At 55.5% G+C, this 16,225-nt stretch overlaps 1 protein-coding gene across 1 annotated transcript; it reads left to right on the top strand.

Moving 5' to 3' along the window:
- The first annotated feature begins 464 nt into the window (after positions 1-464).
- On the top strand, positions 465-14,101 carry POGK (pogo transposable element derived with KRAB domain). The gene is made up of 6 exons (XM_087827733.1): positions 465-543; positions 1,956-2,089; positions 7,146-7,272; positions 7,879-8,031; positions 9,261-10,732; positions 12,312-14,101. Exons 2-5 carry the CDS (start codon positions 1,958-1,960, stop codon positions 10,718-10,720), a joined length of 1,872 nt encoding a protein of 623 aa, XP_087683859.1. The 5' UTR covers positions 465-543; positions 1,956-1,957; the 3' UTR covers positions 10,721-10,732; positions 12,312-14,101.
- The last annotated feature ends 2,124 nt before the right edge of the window (positions 14,102-16,225 follow it).

Genomic DNA, 16,225 nt, shown 5'->3' with positions numbered 1-16,225 from the left:
GGAAGTTCCTTCCCCTGGACACGCACAAGTTCTGCACACGCGCCCGCTGGCATCCAGCGGGGTCGCCCCAAGACCGCGCCCCGCCCCCAGCCGGTCTGCTCCGCACGGCGCATTCCTGGCAGCAGAGGAGGGTGCCCGGTGCAGGCCCCTGGCGAGTGCGGGGCACGGGGGCGCGCGCACGGGCCACGCTCGCTCCGGCGCCGACCCCCGCGGTTCCCGCCGCCTCCGCCGCGGGTCGCGCGGCGCGCACGGGAGGCCCAGCGCCCGGGGGCGCGCGGGGCGCAGGGGCGCGCGGGGCCGGAAGCCGCGGAGAGGGTGGGCCGGGCGCGGCGCGGCGCGTCCCTGGGCGCCGGGCCTGCTGACATCAGCGCGCTCCGCCCCGCGCCTCCCGACACCCGGCCGGCGCCCGACCCTCCCTCTCCCACCACGTGTCCCGCGCGCCCTCCCGAGGGGCCTCGCGCTCGGGCCGCCCGCAGGCTCCGCGATGGCGCCGTGACAGCCGCGCCGAGCTCCAGGCGCCCCCCGCCCGGCGGTCTGCCCGCGGTGAGTGCGCGCGGCGGCGGGAGGCGCGCGGGCGGGGGCGGGGCGGGGGCCCCGCGGGGGCCGGGCGGGGGCCGGGGCCGGGCCGGGCGGCAGCTGCACCGCCACCGCCTTTGTTGCGGGCGGCGGCGGCGCTGGCGCCGGCAGGTGCGCGGGGCCGGACCAGGCCGGGCCGCCCGGGGCCGCGGCCCGGGAACTGGGGCAAGATGGCTGGAGAGACCCGGGCGGCCCGGCGCGCGGCGGCGGCCAGGCCGCGGGCACCCGCTCCCCCCGGACCCGCCGCCCGGAGCCGGCGGGGAGGCCGCGGCCAAGTTGGGGCCCCGGCTCCAGGATCTGAAGCCTGTTCCACGCACCCGAGACTCCTCCCTGCCGCATTCGCCCGTCCTTGTCGGAAATAGGGAAGAAGCTGACTTTGAACTCGGGAGCGGTGTTTTCTCCGGCCACGGGGGATGCGCCCCCCACGGTGCGCCCTCAGCGCACACCTGGGCACTGCCCGCCCCCGGGGAGCAGCGCGGCCCTTTGTACCGGCCTCCAGCTCCTCGGAAGAGGGCATTTGTGCCCCAAGACAGCGAGGCGGCCCCCCGGGGGCTGGGCCCAGAGCCGGACCCCAGCAGATTTGTGCACCTTCTTGGATATCCAGGTGTCACCCCTCACTATATGTCACTGGCTCCGGAATGACTGTTTTCTGAGCCTGCTCATGGACAGAAACAACCTCAGAATGTGGAAAATCCAGATGGCCATTCTGACCAAACAACCTCCTGATGCCTGACCGGCCTGTGGGAACCACCCAGTCCAGCAAGTGTCTGTCTTCAGGCACTTTCATTGATAGGACACTTTCATTGGTCAGAAGCCCACAGACTCCTGGGCTGAGTGCATGTTGGGAGGCACTGCCTTTCTGTGCTCTCTTCCCAAATGTTTACCCACCCCTGGTTCAGCCCTTGGGTCCCTACAGATCCAGTCTGATCTCTTCCACAGAGAGCTTTTTAATTTTTTTATTGATTGATTTTAGGGAGAGGAAGGGAGAGAGAGAGAAACATCGATTTGTTGTTCCACTTATTTGTGCATTCAGTGGCTGATTCTTGTGTGTGTCCCAACCATGGATCGAACCCCAACCGTGGCATATGGGGAGGATGCTCTAACCAACTGAGCTACCAGGCCAGGATCCACAGAGAGCTTTTTAAATATTTGAAGGCAGCCACATATGCTATGTTGCAGCACCTCTTTGTATCATGATTAAATGTGTGTCCTTCCAGCTTCCTGGTGTGCCCCCACTGGCCTTCCTGGGCCTATTCCTTTCCTTCATTCCAGTCAAGCAGAGCTTGGGGCTAAGAGGTTGTGTAGGCAGAGCCCTTCCCCCAATTAGGCCATGAATAGTTCACACTAGCCTGATTTTTCTGAACGAATCTTGCTTGCAGACATGGAGTCCACAGCCTTCCCTCTGAATCTGACCCTGAAAGTGGAGGAAAGGGAAGAAGAGATTCAGAGCCCAGAACTGGAGGATGGCTCCGCAGACATGCAGAAGGTCCGCATCTGCTCAGAGGGCTCGTGGGTAAGTCAAGGTGCAGGGCCACACAGCTGAGCAACAGCCCTGGGAGTCAGGACGCCTCCTCCTGCTGCCGACAAAGGAAGTAAAAACAGCCCAGCCCAGCTTAGGGTGTTTGCATTCCTGAGAAAACAGTGCTGTGGCTTTAAAAGGCGCTGTGAAAACAGAGCTGGTTACCTGAGCAGGCCCTTCTGTCCAGGAGGCCAAGTGTCTGCTGAACCCCTGGGTTCCCTGCCCCCTGCTCACTGCCAGGCAGTTATGGACTCCACTAGATGTTTGCTGACCTATGTTAAAGAAAAAATGCTCTGACAGTTGTTACCATGGTAAGGAAGGATCTATTCAGGACTACTGAGAAAGGTGTTGAGATGTCACAGTAGGGGACAGAGATCTGCCTCCACACCCCATACAGTGAAGATAAGTGGAGATTTATAGCCAAGAAGCAGGGTGTTAGGGTCAGTGGATGAAAAAGTACTTAGGATGGGGGATTCTTGCTAAACTGACAGCACAGGATACTTGCTGAAGGCAGGCCAGGGTGGGGGGTTTTCTAAACTGACTTAATAGGATTCTTGCGAAAACTGAGCTGGCAGGCTGAGTACAGGAGGGGACCTCACAGGGAAGAGGGCTCAGAGGAGCCTGGCTCAGGTTTGGGTTAGGAGAGAGTCTGTGTCACCTGCTGCTAGTTGAAGGGAACTGCTTTCAGTGAGACTTGGGGTCCCTGAGCTGACGGGGGAAAGCGCATACCCAGCCAGCCTGGATGCAGGGATTGGGGGGTTGGCAGCTGAGAATGGGGAGCATATCCAGACAGAATAGTAGGAGAGAATTTGGGTAAACTTGTAAAAATGTCAATGCAACAGATAGAGTTATAATTAGCTATAATTATTCACGTTACTTACTGGACCTCTTGGTAGTTGGGTGTGAACGGTAAACATTTTATGTAACAATTTGACGTTCCTTTTCTCTGCCTAGTTTTCCTTTTCTTGTGAATGTTATCAGTACCATCAATATTATCATATCCTTTGTTTCCATGAGATCTGTAGTCAGACAATCGTGGTGCCACCCAGTCATCTGGCTCCCCTCCCATGTGAGGCAACTGGACTGCAGGGAGGTTATTTTTTGTCCCAAGGGTACACATGTACACTGATTCTTTCTAAAATGCCTCCTGGGCTGGACCCTTAAAAGTTACGCATTTTGCTGTGTGTATGTCGTATCTCAACAACATAAAATAAAGATCTGACACACCGCCAGGCTCTGGGTTGCGGGTCTAGCTGTGGAGGCTGCACTGTCTCTGTCTCTTCCGTGTTCTTGCCCATCTGTCCGCCTGGGTCTGATCCCTGCAGCTGGGGACACCAGGAGGGCAGGTATTGGTCCCGGGTAGCTCGGAGCAAGACGTCGAGGCAGTAGAAGCCCTGGGCTTTGAGGCTAAATCAGCCTACCCAGCACATCTAGGTAGAGTGGAGAACCTTGGAAACAGGTGCAAAGAAAGTAGTTGTCTGAACGTGTGGGGACAGTGAGAAATGTACAAGGTGAAGGCCACGCTCCCCCAGGGAAAGGAGGAAGTAAATAGAACAGTGCTGGGAGCTGTTGAGACAAGACCTCCATTCTCATGGAGTCTCTGTTCTCACGAGGAAGACAGGGAGGCAAACCATTAACAGTACAGTTTTAGGGGTGCAGTGGTGGAGGTCAGCTCCTGGCGGGGGTGTCACACTCAGGCTGGACAACTCAAGAGGCTTCCTGGAGAAGGCCGGCTTGGGCCTGGGCAGTTGTGCCCCCAGCTCCCTCCCCTCCCGGGGCCATTTGGCAAGATCTGGAGACATTTTTGTGTGTCATGACTTGGAGTGGGGAGTGGGAGATCTTGCTGGCATCTCCTGGATGGAGACCGGGATGCTGCTGTACATCTTCAGTGCACAGACAACCCACAACAAAGAATGATCTGAGCAGAAATGTCAGTTCTGCTGAGGTTGGAAGCCGTGATCTAGGGCCTTAAACCAGGGGGAGAAAAGAACCCGTTTCTCACCTGTATTTTGCCTGTAGGGTTGTGTGAGGGTGATCAGTGAAAACCTTGCAGATATAAGCACTGTGCTGGCTGTGAGGAAAATCAGGGTGGAAGTGCAACGTCAAGGAAAGGAAAGGATACATACTTTGAAGCCAGCTGTCGTGAGTGGATCCCCCCAAGGGGAGGACAGGGCTCCTGTTTCTGGCCTGAGGAGGGCCCGAGCAGAAGCCCGGACAGGAGAGCTGTGGGCAGAGCTGCAAGCAGCACCTGGAGACAGAACCCGAGACTGTGGGGATGAGCTAGAAGTGGGCCAGGCTAGGGGCCAGGAGGGGGTGGTATGCTGGGCAGAGTTGGAGCCCTCTCCTTGGTGGCTCTGGGGGACAAGGCTCACTGCATCTTTCTGAGGGAAGCTGGAGGCCTGAGCCGCCTGAGCACGGGCTTTGGAGTCAGACTTTCTCGCTCTGTGCCTTTGGGCTTGTTAGTTAACAGCTCTGTTCCTCCCCCATGAAAGCAGGGTGATCCCACATCTCTGTGTCATGTGAAGGGTTCAATAAGATAATATACATAAACTGGGGGGGGGGATTCTTACACAGTGCCCTCTGCCCAAGACCAGTGCCGCCTTCCCTGTGAGGCTGCGCAGTGTGTGTAGGTGCTGTAGGCACTGACCCTGGAGATGAGCCTTGGGATGCCAGCCTGCTGGGCAGCAGGGCTGGGGGAAGACACCTCCCCTGTGTGGCCAGGATGGTCAGAGTGAAGGGAGGAGGGCAGGGAGGAGCGCCCCTCCCTGCGAGGCCAGGAAGGGCACCTGGGGTGGACCTCAGGCTGCCCGACCCCTGAGTCTTGCCCAGGGCTGGCCAGAGAAAAGGCCTTTATGGAGGGAGGGAGGCGGCACGGCAGGGCCTAGTGAAGCCCTGCTCGGCTGTCACAGGGCGGCTGTGAGGGGATGTCTGGGTGAGCGCTGTGTGCCCCGGGAGCATAATATGGGCTTGTTTGAAGCTCCTCTGTGGCTCGGGCACAAGTACCAGGCGATGAGCCCGCACCAGCCTCCAGCCGCCGCCCCAGCTCAGGCGCCGGATGTTTTCACCAGGCCCAGGGCGTGCTGCCTTCTCTGAATCCATTGCTCCTTGAAATGACAGGACAGCCAGCCCTGCGTCCCATTTTATCAGCAAAGGGAAGGGACTATAAATAGGTATGGCCTGGATCTGGAATTTCCTCGGGAGACAACGGGCCACAGGGAGCCTTGCTGAAAAGCCTGGGAGGTGGGGCAGGGCTGGCTCTCCAGACACATGGAGTCCGAGGACAGCCTGAGACCTGGCCGCCCGTCCTCCTGGCATTTCACACGTAAGGAGGGGTTTTTGTCCACTCTTACTCCAAAGTCTGGGCACTGTTCCATGTCAGATAAAATGTAACGGTCATTTGGAACTATTCCAAGTGGAGCAAGAGAAGGGAAATTTGGAGAATATTTGCTTAAATCTTTTCTTCCAAAATATACTTAAGTGATTAGGGAAACCAGGCTCTGCCCAGGCTCTGCCCAGGCTCTGCCCTCAGTGGGCTTGTGTTCTAGTGGGAGAAGGGGACATGGGAACTGAAGAGGGTGGTGTGAGGGGTCCCACCACAGAGTGGAGCCCAGGGCATGATGGGGATGTGGAGGCGGGCAGCCCTGGTTGGGCGGGCTTTCCAGGGAGTGGGGCGTCTGGGTGGGTATTGGCCAGGCCAGGAACAGGCGGCCCTTGGAGGAAGTGGAAGAACTGTGTGCAGGGGCACAGCCGGGTGGAGCATGGGTTGCTGGGGTACAGCTGAGCAGAGGGAGGGGAGAGTGGAGGCCCGGTCCCCGAGGAGGCCCGGTCCCCGAGGAGGCCACTTGGTTCTGTTAAGGGCTGGAGGCTGGAAGCCAGTCAGTGCTTGGTCCCACTTATTGGCTGTGTGATTTTAGACAGAAACGAGCCCTCTCTGAGCCTGTTTCCTCCTTGATTAATTGAAGTGGTTGCAGGGAACAGTGAGTGAATCCCAGGGCAGTCCCTGGGAGTGCTCCCTGTGTGTCGGGTGCTGGGAGGGTAGGGAGGGAACAAGTGGATTTGCAGAGAAAGGAGAGGCCAGTGTATCTAAACGGCTGATGGCTGACACCTGAAGAAGTTGCAGGCCTTGCAGACAGTTAACCTCCTAAGCTGATGAAAATGTCGTCGTCATCACCCAGACCCTAGATCCAGCTTTGGGAATAGCAGTAATCGAGGTAACCAGCCTGAAAGAAGTGGTCCAGTGATTCCTTACTATTGAGTGCAATGACCTTTGGAGTAGGATTTTTAGTGACCAAAGGAAAAAATGGTAGTAAAAAGAAAAGCAAATAGTTGAATAAGCAAGATGAGGCGTGGGTGGCATGGGCTCCGGAGCTGCTGGGTGTCCCCTCCCACCGGGGAATGAGAGGGGCAGCCCACACATTCGGCTCTGTGCTCCGGTCCAGGCACACACGTTTGCTCTGGTGTCTCATTAACACACTAGGCTGTCAGCCCTCTGTCCTGCTTGTGCGCCGTGGGAAAGGCTGGGTGGCCCTTCTGTTGCTGGCTCCTCGCTGGCTGCTTTGGGGTCAGAGTCTAACACTAGGGCCAGTGGGAAATGGAGACCAGTGTCCTGGAACCTCTGAGGTTCAGACAGAGCAGTGGATCATCCAACATACAACCAAACCCAGCCCCGGCCGAGGGTCTGTGCCCTGTGACCGAGGGAGAGAGCGGGGCGGGGATGAGTGGGTGTGGGGACCGCTCTCAGGGTGTCTCTGGGTGTCACCGTCTGGGTCTGGAGTGAGGGATGATCAGCTCTCCCTGGCATGCAGGAGGGTCTCCCAGCTGGGGATTGGTGACTGGGGGTTTCCCCTCGAGGTGCTGCTCCCCTTATCTGCCAGCTGGGGGATGGTAAGCACTCAAGGGGCACGGGGACCTGTGCTCCAGTCCTGTTTTGCCTCTAGCGTCCGTGTGGGCAGATAGATGATTCCCCAGGTCAGGGCCCCTCCTGGAGAGACGGAGGTGTGAGTCACCGCATGTGCCTGTTAGTCGCTGAGAGCAGCCTGTTCCGTCCCAGGTGCCAGCCCTGTTTGATGAGGTGGCCATCTACTTCTCCGACGAGGAGTGGGAAGTTCTGACGGAGCCACAGAAGGCCCTGTACCAGGAGGTCATGAGGATGAACTACGAGACTGTGCTGTCACTGGGTAAGCCTTGTGTCCCTTTGTTCCCCGAAAGCTCAGCCCACCAAGTTGTTTCCATGTTTCCTCGGCATGGACCCAGCACCCCTCGCTCCTGAACTTGGCCTCTGTCCCCTCGATGCCAGTGCCCGCTTAACTTCCTGTTAAATGGAAGGATGTAAATATTGTGTCATTCTACTCAGTAACTGGTGCTGGTCTCATAACAGTCCTCATTCAACCCAGGCATTTGCCTCAAAAGACCAGAGTCAGAACCTCAGAGATGTCAGCGCGGGCCTGGGCTGTGCTGCACGTGCTCCTTGGCTCATTGCCACTCATCGGCCTCAGAAGCTCAGGGACGTACCCAAAGCATCCTTGCTCCCTGCCAGCCTTGACTTCCAGGTTATCAGAATGTAACCATTGGAGGGATTCCCTGGTTTGCTAGGACCAGCTCGTTAGCAGAGATCCATGAATTCCCTTGGACAGGCATTTCCCATCATATTTTTTCTTTAAGTATTCCGAGCCCCTTTCCCTGTTTTTTGTAAGTCTCCATATTGAGAGGACTGGGGTGGGGGTAAGTGTTATAAGGGACTGATTTGGGCAGTACTCCCAACCTGTGTTACTTCCTCTGGACAGAATTCCCGTTCCCGAAGCCAGACATGATCTCTCGGCTGGATGGGGAGGAGGAGTCTCAGAATTCGGACCGATGGCCGCTCCCAGGAGGAAGCTTCGCAGGTACTGCGGTCAAACTGACCCAGCACCCATCGAGTGGGAGCTTCACCAAGCAGGGTTAAGTTTCCATGTTTGTTCTGTGGCTCGTGTGAGAGTGAGGCAGGGCTGCAAGGCAGAGAACTAATGGGCTTTGGAGTTTGAAAAATCTCCTTTCCAGTGCTGTGTGGCCTCAGGCAACTTCTTTGACCTCTCTGAGCCTCCATGTCTTCTCTGTCCTCTGTGGGTAAGAAGTCTCGATGTGCAACCTTGTATGCCGGCGAAGCAGACTGAAGCTTGTGTGGCACTGGGTCCAGCACACATCCTGGGTGAATGAAGCCACCTCATTGGTGCTCTGTACCCCTCTGATGACTAGGGAAAACCGTGTGACGAGGCATGCGTCCCGAGTTACTCCCTTGGCTCCTTGTCCACTTCACCCTGGATAGAAAAGGCAGTCCTGGGTGTAGCACACATTTGAGCAAACAGGTCTCAGAAGCACATGGTCCTTCATCAAGAAGCATGTCAGGAGGGTAGCCGTTGGCTGAATACAGCTTCCAACAGCCTGGATGGTTTTATTTGCCTTCTCTGTATAGGTAGGAGTTTAAAATCCATATTTCATTGATTCTGAGACACGTTTCCCCCTACCACTTGAACATCTCTGAAACTGAGAATGCCTCTTAAAATTACCCTGCGTCTTGCAACTGATGACATCTTAGTTTTGGTGAGATGGTAATTTCCGAGTCATACTCAGTGTCTGTGACCCCCTTCTGCGTATAAACACAGGAAACTCTGTTCTAAAGTTGGTGCACAAGAACCTCTCTCCTGCCTTAGGAGCTTAGCTCTGCTGAGTGTGGTTCCTGCTGTAGATTCTCTTGGTTTGAGGATGTGGTTCAGCCATGACATGTCCACAGTCTTCAGTATTAGGCAGTAAGGGGTGTATTTGGCTTCTCATACACATAAGAATTATTTTGACCCAAATGTGGCCCCCAGATTACAGTGTGACCCAAGCTCGATACCTGTGCCCAGTTCTTTGCTCTTTCTAGCTCGGCTACCTTGACGCACATAACTTCCACGGCCTCCTCTGCAGAGAAGGGATAGTGACCCACAGTGGCTGTGAGAGTTGGACGTGGTGACCCGGAGGAAGTGACACCTGCCTGAGGACATAGGAAATGTCATTTGTTACTAGTTACTACTTGTGGGGAGTCGCAGATTAAGGTGTTCTTGGCATTTCCACCGACAAAGTCAGGGAGCAGGCCAGGTGTAATTGTACTTACTGCTGTTATCTTCGCCCCTCCCTGTGTGTCTCCCAGAAAACGAAGAGGCTGATGTCAAGCCCCCAGACTGGGCAGGCCCGATGCACTCCGCGTCCCCATTTCCCCCGCCGCAGCCCCTGGACGGCTTTGGCCTCCGCCTGCCTCGGGACATCGCCGAGCTGCCTGAGTGGAGCGAGGGGTACCCCTTCTACATGGCCATGGGCTTCCCGGGGTACGACATCTCGGCCGATGAGCTGGCCGCCAAGTTCCAGTTCAGCCGAGGCATGCGCCGCAGTTACGATGCGGGGTTCAAGTTGATGGTGGTGGAGTTCGCTGAGAGCACCAACAACTGCCAGGCGGCCAAGCAGTTTGGTGTGCTGGAAAAGAATGTTCGAGACTGGCGCAAGGTCAAGCCGCAGCTGCAGAACGCCCATGCCATGCGGCGGGCTTTCCGAGGCCCCAAGAACGGGCGCTTCGCTCTGGTGGACCAGCGCGTGGCCGAGTACGTCCGGTACATGCAGGCCAAAGGGGACCCGATCACCAGGGAGGCCATGCAGCTGAAAGCCCTCGAGATCGCCCAGGAAATGAACATTCCAGAGAAAGGGTTCAAGGCGAGCTTGGGCTGGTGTCGCAGGATGATGCGACGGTATGACCTGTCGCTGAGGCATAAGGTGCCCGTGCCCCAGCAGCTGCCCGAAGACCTGACGGAGAAACTCGTCACTTACCAGCGCAGCGTCCTGGCCCTGCGCAGGGCGCACGACTACCAGGTGGCTCAGATGGGCAATGCGGATGAGACGCCAATCTGTTTGGAGGTGCCCTCCAGGGTGACTGTGGACAACCAGGGCGAAAAGCCTGTCTTGGTCAAGACGCCCGGCAGGGAGAAGCTGAAGATCACAGCGATGCTGGGGGTCCTGGCCGATGGCAGGAAACTGCCTCCCTACATCATTTTGAGGGGCACGTACATCCCCCCCGGGAAGTTCCCCAGCGGGATGGAGATTCGCTGCCACCGCTACGGCTGGATGACGGAGGACTTGATGCAGGACTGGCTGGAGGTGGTCTGGAGGCGGAGGACGGGCGCCGTGCCCAAGCAGCGCGGGATGCTGATCTTGAACGGCTTCCGGGGCCACGCCACAGACTCGGTGAAGAGCTCCATGGAGAGCATGAACACCGACATGGTCATCATCCCGGGCGGCCTGACGTCGCAGCTGCAGGTGCTGGACGTGGTCGTGTACAAGCCGCTCAACGACAGTGTGCGGGCCCAGTACTCCAACTGGCTTCTGGCGGGGAACCTGGCGCTCAGCCCCACCGGCAACGCCAAGAAGCCGCCCCTCGGGCTCTTCCTGGAGTGGGTCATGGTCGCGTGGAACAGCATCTCGAGCGAGTCCATCGTCCAGGGGTTCAAGAAGTGCCACATCTCCAGCAGCCTGGACGAGGAGGACGACGTCCTGTGGGAGATCGAGGGCGAGCTGTCGGGCGGAGGGGAGCTGCCCCCCGAGAGCAGGACAGAGAGCAACTGACGCACCACCAAGGTAACCGCCACGAGCACCGCTGTCTCGCCGAGCGCCGTGCTGGGTTCCACAGGTGCCTGTTGTCTCGCGTAACAGGCCCCTGGCACTCTCTCCTTCATGGGAGGCGTAGCTGGCTTCCTGTGTGTCCTTGGCTCTGTGGCCAGACCCCGAGCACCTGTGTCTAGTGACGTAACATGGACGAGGGGTCAGCTGCTGGGACGTTTCCCGTCAGCGCTGTGATGCTGAAGTCCCCTGGGCCTGAGGAGCAGTCTGACTGCTGGGTTAACTGAGTTTTGTCTGAAAAGCCCACTTTTTGTTTCTCACTGGCCTGGAGGGCTGGGATCTAGGGACAGTCCTGTCCCCTGGGCCTCGGATCTCAGACCTGGGTGGTCTGCGGGAGTCCCCTGGGCGATAAGAAGAATCACTTAGGCTCGCTTTTCCCACCTTTTTCAAGCATCGTCTTATCCTTCGTGATGACCTTCTCGTGGAGTGAGCAATTAATTCCTTATAATCCTTGGGTGTCTGAAGGAAGATATTTTTAAATTGACTCTTTGCACCAAAAAATACTCCTAATGATAAAAAAGCCGGGTGCATATCTAGGGCTGTGAGCAAAGTCCGAGGGTGAGGGTGCCAGGCTGCAGTGGTCAGAGTTGAGTCCGGGAGAGAAGCAGCTCAGATGGAAGTAGTGGGGAGTCGGGCCGACCGCTGCCAGCCCCCGGCCTTGAGAGGATGCCGGGCACAGTAGGGGGCACACAGGAAGGACAGGCGGTTCACTTTTCCTTCACGTTCCCGTTTCTCTGTCAGTTCATTTGTTCCTCCCAACAGTGTTTGTTGAGCACGATGCGGCCGTCCCTTTTACAGGGACCGAGACTTCCTTCTAAGGGGTAGTGAGGGGCTTCCCTCCTTTTAGCTTGTCCCTCCAAATGAAATGCTGATAGAAGTCTGCCACCCGCTGCATACGGTCAGCAGTGACTCTGTCTCCTTCCCTGCCCCGAAGTCAAGTCGTGCTCACGTGGCTGAGCCCCGCGGCCACAGTGGGGTCCCTAGAGTTACAGCGGAACCAGGGAGTTCTTACTGTGACATCCGGAATCTCCAAGGTTGCCTTCTTCCATCCTGTCCCCTCCCCCCCCTGCACTCAGCCCCCCCATACCCCCCGACAGTTCACTGCCGCCGTTGCGCATCAGACCGCGACTGGCAGTGAGGTTTCATACCTTTCTCATTTTACCTTTTGTTTCTTCTCCTTGTTAGAGAACATTTTTCTGCATTTTTAATTTTCTAAGCTCACTGCCACTGAAAGGACTGGATCCAAAACTGCCAGAAGAGAGGGAACAGAGGGACGCTTGTGTCCCGATGACGTCAGCGTCGCCCACCAGCTCTGCTCCTCTGGGCGCCGGGCGCTCCTCGCAGCTGCCCTTTCCTGAGCTGAGGAAGTCGTAGCCATAGACAGGGATTCCAGCAGCTCCAGGAGACAACTGGGCCTGGAACAGCCCCTTATCGTCTGTTTGGAAATCTGACTAATGGAATAATTATGCTTGTTAAAAGTTATATGCCACCTAAAAGCCCAGGGTGAATTCACACTTAGGTTCTCTCTTTTTTCCAGCAAATGGGACTGTGTTTGAAACGGCTGGGGAGGAAAACCCACGAGGAGATTGCTGGAGGCGTGGACGCTCAGGGAGCAGCAGGAAGGGCGTGGGGCTGGGACCGGCCAGTCTGGACAGCGCCTGGGCATCCCGCCCCGAGACACAACCCATCCCGCCCCCACACCTACGGGGGGTCACAAAAGCCTAGGACCCTTCATTTCATCAGAGACAGGATTAGGAAAGAAACTGCTTCTGTCTCAGTTCTCGTAGAGATGACTCATGTGTCCACCAGAAGAAACCTGTAAATAGGATGAACAAAGGTATTTCCTGGAGAAGAGACCGTTTGCTCAACACCAACAGGAGGCTCATCACACGGGCCCCACTCTGCTGGCATCCTTTCTGGGGAGAGAAACCTCAAGTCATTGTTTTCTTCTGCCTTTAAAAATGCTTCCAGGAGTAGAGCCTGTCCCCAGCAGGTCAGAGCTGTGGAGAAGATTGTAGAACATGTCATTTTTGTACGTAACACATTTCCTCTTTTAGAAAAAGGAGATAGTACCGATAACAAAATTCAGACATACTGACCTGGTGCCAGCCGATGGCTTTTCTGTAGACAACTAGGTTAGTGGGGAAGATACAGGTTAAAATAAACTGTGCTGTCTTATTAATCTTCCCAGTCAGGTTGGCAGCTGGACTTCCTCTGGGGCTCACGTAACACCCCTGCCTTTCATGGTGATTCTCCTCAGTGGTGGGCAGCGCAGCGCACACGCTGTTTCTCAGGCTGCCTGCAGGAGGCAGCAGAAGCCGTCTGCTGTCCACATGGTACAAGGCTCATGGACTCGTCCGATGTTTGTTTTGTTCATTAATATTTTTATCGTAAGGGTGGTCGTAAAGTAGCCACAGCTGTTTCAAGACTCTAGTCTCCTTTCACCCTGCGGGATAGGTGGGAGGTCCTGGAGTTTTTACACTAGTGACTTGTGTTCCCACCTAAGTCGAGGTTATGAAAACATTCCTTCAGAGCTGTTGCACTACAGAAAATGGGCCAGAACCTGGCAGACAAAGCCATTGCTAGAAATGTCATTCCAATGTCAAGTCTGGTGACAGGCCCCCACTTCTTCCTGTACACCCTGCTCATTCGTATGTGACGCTGTTCTTGGCATCTCGAAGCACCTATTTCTACTCAGGTATTCATTTTCCTATTGGGGAAACACCTTTCTCTTTTTTTAAACCAGTTTTCCTCCAAGAGGGGAAATTTCACTTAATTTCTGGTATCGGAATTAGTTTCGATATTTGAATTGTTTGCCCCGTTGGCAAACTACCACATTCATCTCAAGTGGCGTCTAAACCCAGCTACGCATTCCAGAAGTTTCCATTCCCTCCAGTTCCACTTAATTTATCCTTGCTGGTTCCTGGCTCTTCCTCTTGCTGTCCTGTGTCACTTGCTTTGGGCGAGTAAAGGGCTTTATAAACCTGATTTGGGATCCTGCATCGGAGCCACAGTTACCTGGCAGAGACGAGGGGAGGTGGGCTCAGCTCCTGACCCATTCCGCCAGTCCCGCGCCTCATCGTGCTGCTCGGCCGTGCCTTCGGGCTGCGTGGCCCTGGGACGTTCCTAGAGCATTGGTTCCACCGTCAGGGTCTGTCCAGGCTCCTGCTTCCACTCGCTGACTCATGACCTATGCCTAACAGAGCCCTGGGACAGCTGCTCTGCGGAGCGGCTGTCACCCTGGAGGGCCGATGGCACGTTAAGACATAGATGTTCTCCCCAGTAGGTAGGAACTGACCCCACAATAAACTTTGATAGTAAAGACCACAGGCCATGGTGGTTTATTTCTTACTTACAAGTCGCTGTTGTGAAAAGTCACATCTCAGGGGGTCAGCCACTCCTCACTGTCCGTTGTACCCACGAATCACACCCTGGGATGGAGAAGGGTCTGTGCACGGCATGGCGGGGTCAGTAGGGGGTCTTTGCAGACAGAGGGAAGGAAAACGATGTGTGTGGTTTTAAACTGGTGCGGGGAGGGGCCGGCAGAGGCAGCTTTCCCCTGGTCAGTCCTGCTTTGGGCGCTGTGAGGAAGGGTGCACTACCAGAATCACGAAGGCGATCCCTAAAGGGCTATGGATTTTAAATGAGTGAAGACGTGTCAGCTGGCTGAGGAAGAGAAAACTTAAGTGTCCCATTTCCATCAATTTCTTTAAAAAGGAAAGCATGATGAACCACCTATGTGCCCTTCTGTGGTACGTGTTTAGTAAAATTCATCCTGACGCCTGGCCGGTGTGGCTCAGTGGGCTGAGCATTGTCCCCGCACCAAGAGGGTGCAGCCTCGATCCCCAGTGGAGGAGACAGCTGAATGATGTTCCTCAGCGATGTTTCTCTCTCTCCTCTCCCTTCCTCTCTAAAACGCAATACAAAAAACTAAAAAAAATTCATCCTGACAATTTACTGCCCGTAGATTCAATTAAATAAGTAGTTTATTTTCCAAGAATAATCTAGACATTTTCCCCATTTTAAGCCATCAGGTAAAAAATTCTGAACCAATCTGTTGGCCACAGCATCTGTCTGACCCCATAACCAAGCATCCTATCCTGATTTCACCTCCTGGGGTATGCTGGTCCAAGGCCTTCGCCTGTAGTCAGAGAGTGACCACCCGAAGGTAACTGAAGCCCCCTGGAGGCCGCTGCAGTGCTGGGTGCTGGACACCGAGAAAAGGGCTGAGCTTGGCTGATCCTAGTGGTGGGCGGTCAGGATGGTGAGAATGCTGAGCCCCTTGGGCTGCCTAGGGGCCAGGGATACAGCACGTGAACCTGTCGCTAAAAGATGATCTGAAGGCTCCTGGGGGGGAAGCAGCTTTTTCCTAAGTCTGAAGTTACCCAGTTTCATTTTCCTCACTGAAGTATTTCTCTAAATCAGGTGGGAATGCCTGGCCCACAGGCCGAAATCATTTGGTCTGGCCCTGCCAAGGCCTCACCAGGGCAGCAGCTCCAGCCATCACGTTAGGGGCGAGTTAATGTTTGACCAAATACAGCAGGCTCGTTCTTTTTAATCCTCACTGGAGGGTATTTTTTCCATTGCTTTACAGAGAGAGAGAGAGAGGCATCGATGTCAGAGACACATCAATTGGTTGCCTCCTGCATGCGCCCCGGTCGGGAGGGATCGAGCCTGCAACCGAGGTACGTGCCCTTAACCGGAATCGAACCCAAGAGCCTTCTGTCCACAGGCCAATACTCTAACCACTGAGCCAAACCAGCCAGGGCCGGGCTAATTTTTAAGTTGATAATTTTGTATGGCCCGAGAATGATGTTTTAACTATCCAAATGGCCTTTGGCAGAAAGAAGCCTCCCCACCCCTGCTCTAAATGATGTTTGGTAAGAAGCACTCAGGAACCCAGTTGGCAGAGGGGCCACCAGCTGCTCAAACCTCTTTTGGGGGCTCCTGAGTATCATTCTCCCTACCTTGTCCTCAGAGTGGGCCCAAAACAGGAGGCAAAGAGACTTAGGCAGGTCCTAGAGTGGACAGGAGTCCTTGTTTGACTTGGATGTAACCTGCCCTCGAGATGGGCCGTGGACGTGGCCCCACTGCCTCTGCATCCATGGAAGGTGAAAACGAGTTCATCCACAGCACCGAGGCCCAGGTGCGCACAGTCCAAAACAAGACCACACATTGGGTTAGATATTGGCTCAAATTCCTCCAAACCCTAAGAACTTGAGTATTAGCTCATCTGAAAGTCTACAGGGCTTTTAAGACTGGGCCAGCAACGGAAACTCAGCTGTTGATTTTCTTTTTAATCTTATTTAATCTACAGATCACAGAAGGGCACACCTTAGTTGGACCCTGCTTTTTAATCTTCCTCATCTAGAATATTCTTCTGAAACGTCTTGCTGAGGGCTTTTCGTGTTTCTGCAGAAAACAGTGTTTATCTGTTTAATAAACAAACAG

The sequence above is a fragment of the Miniopterus natalensis genome, chromosome 19 (genome assembly GCF_054644295.1).
Source record: "Miniopterus natalensis isolate mMinNat1 chromosome 19, mMinNat1.hap1, whole genome shotgun sequence".
Taxonomy (NCBI): domain Eukaryota; kingdom Metazoa; phylum Chordata; class Mammalia; order Chiroptera; family Miniopteridae; genus Miniopterus; species Miniopterus natalensis.
Note: the sequence above shows the minus strand (reverse complement) of the source record. Positions and strands in the feature narration are given on the sequence as shown.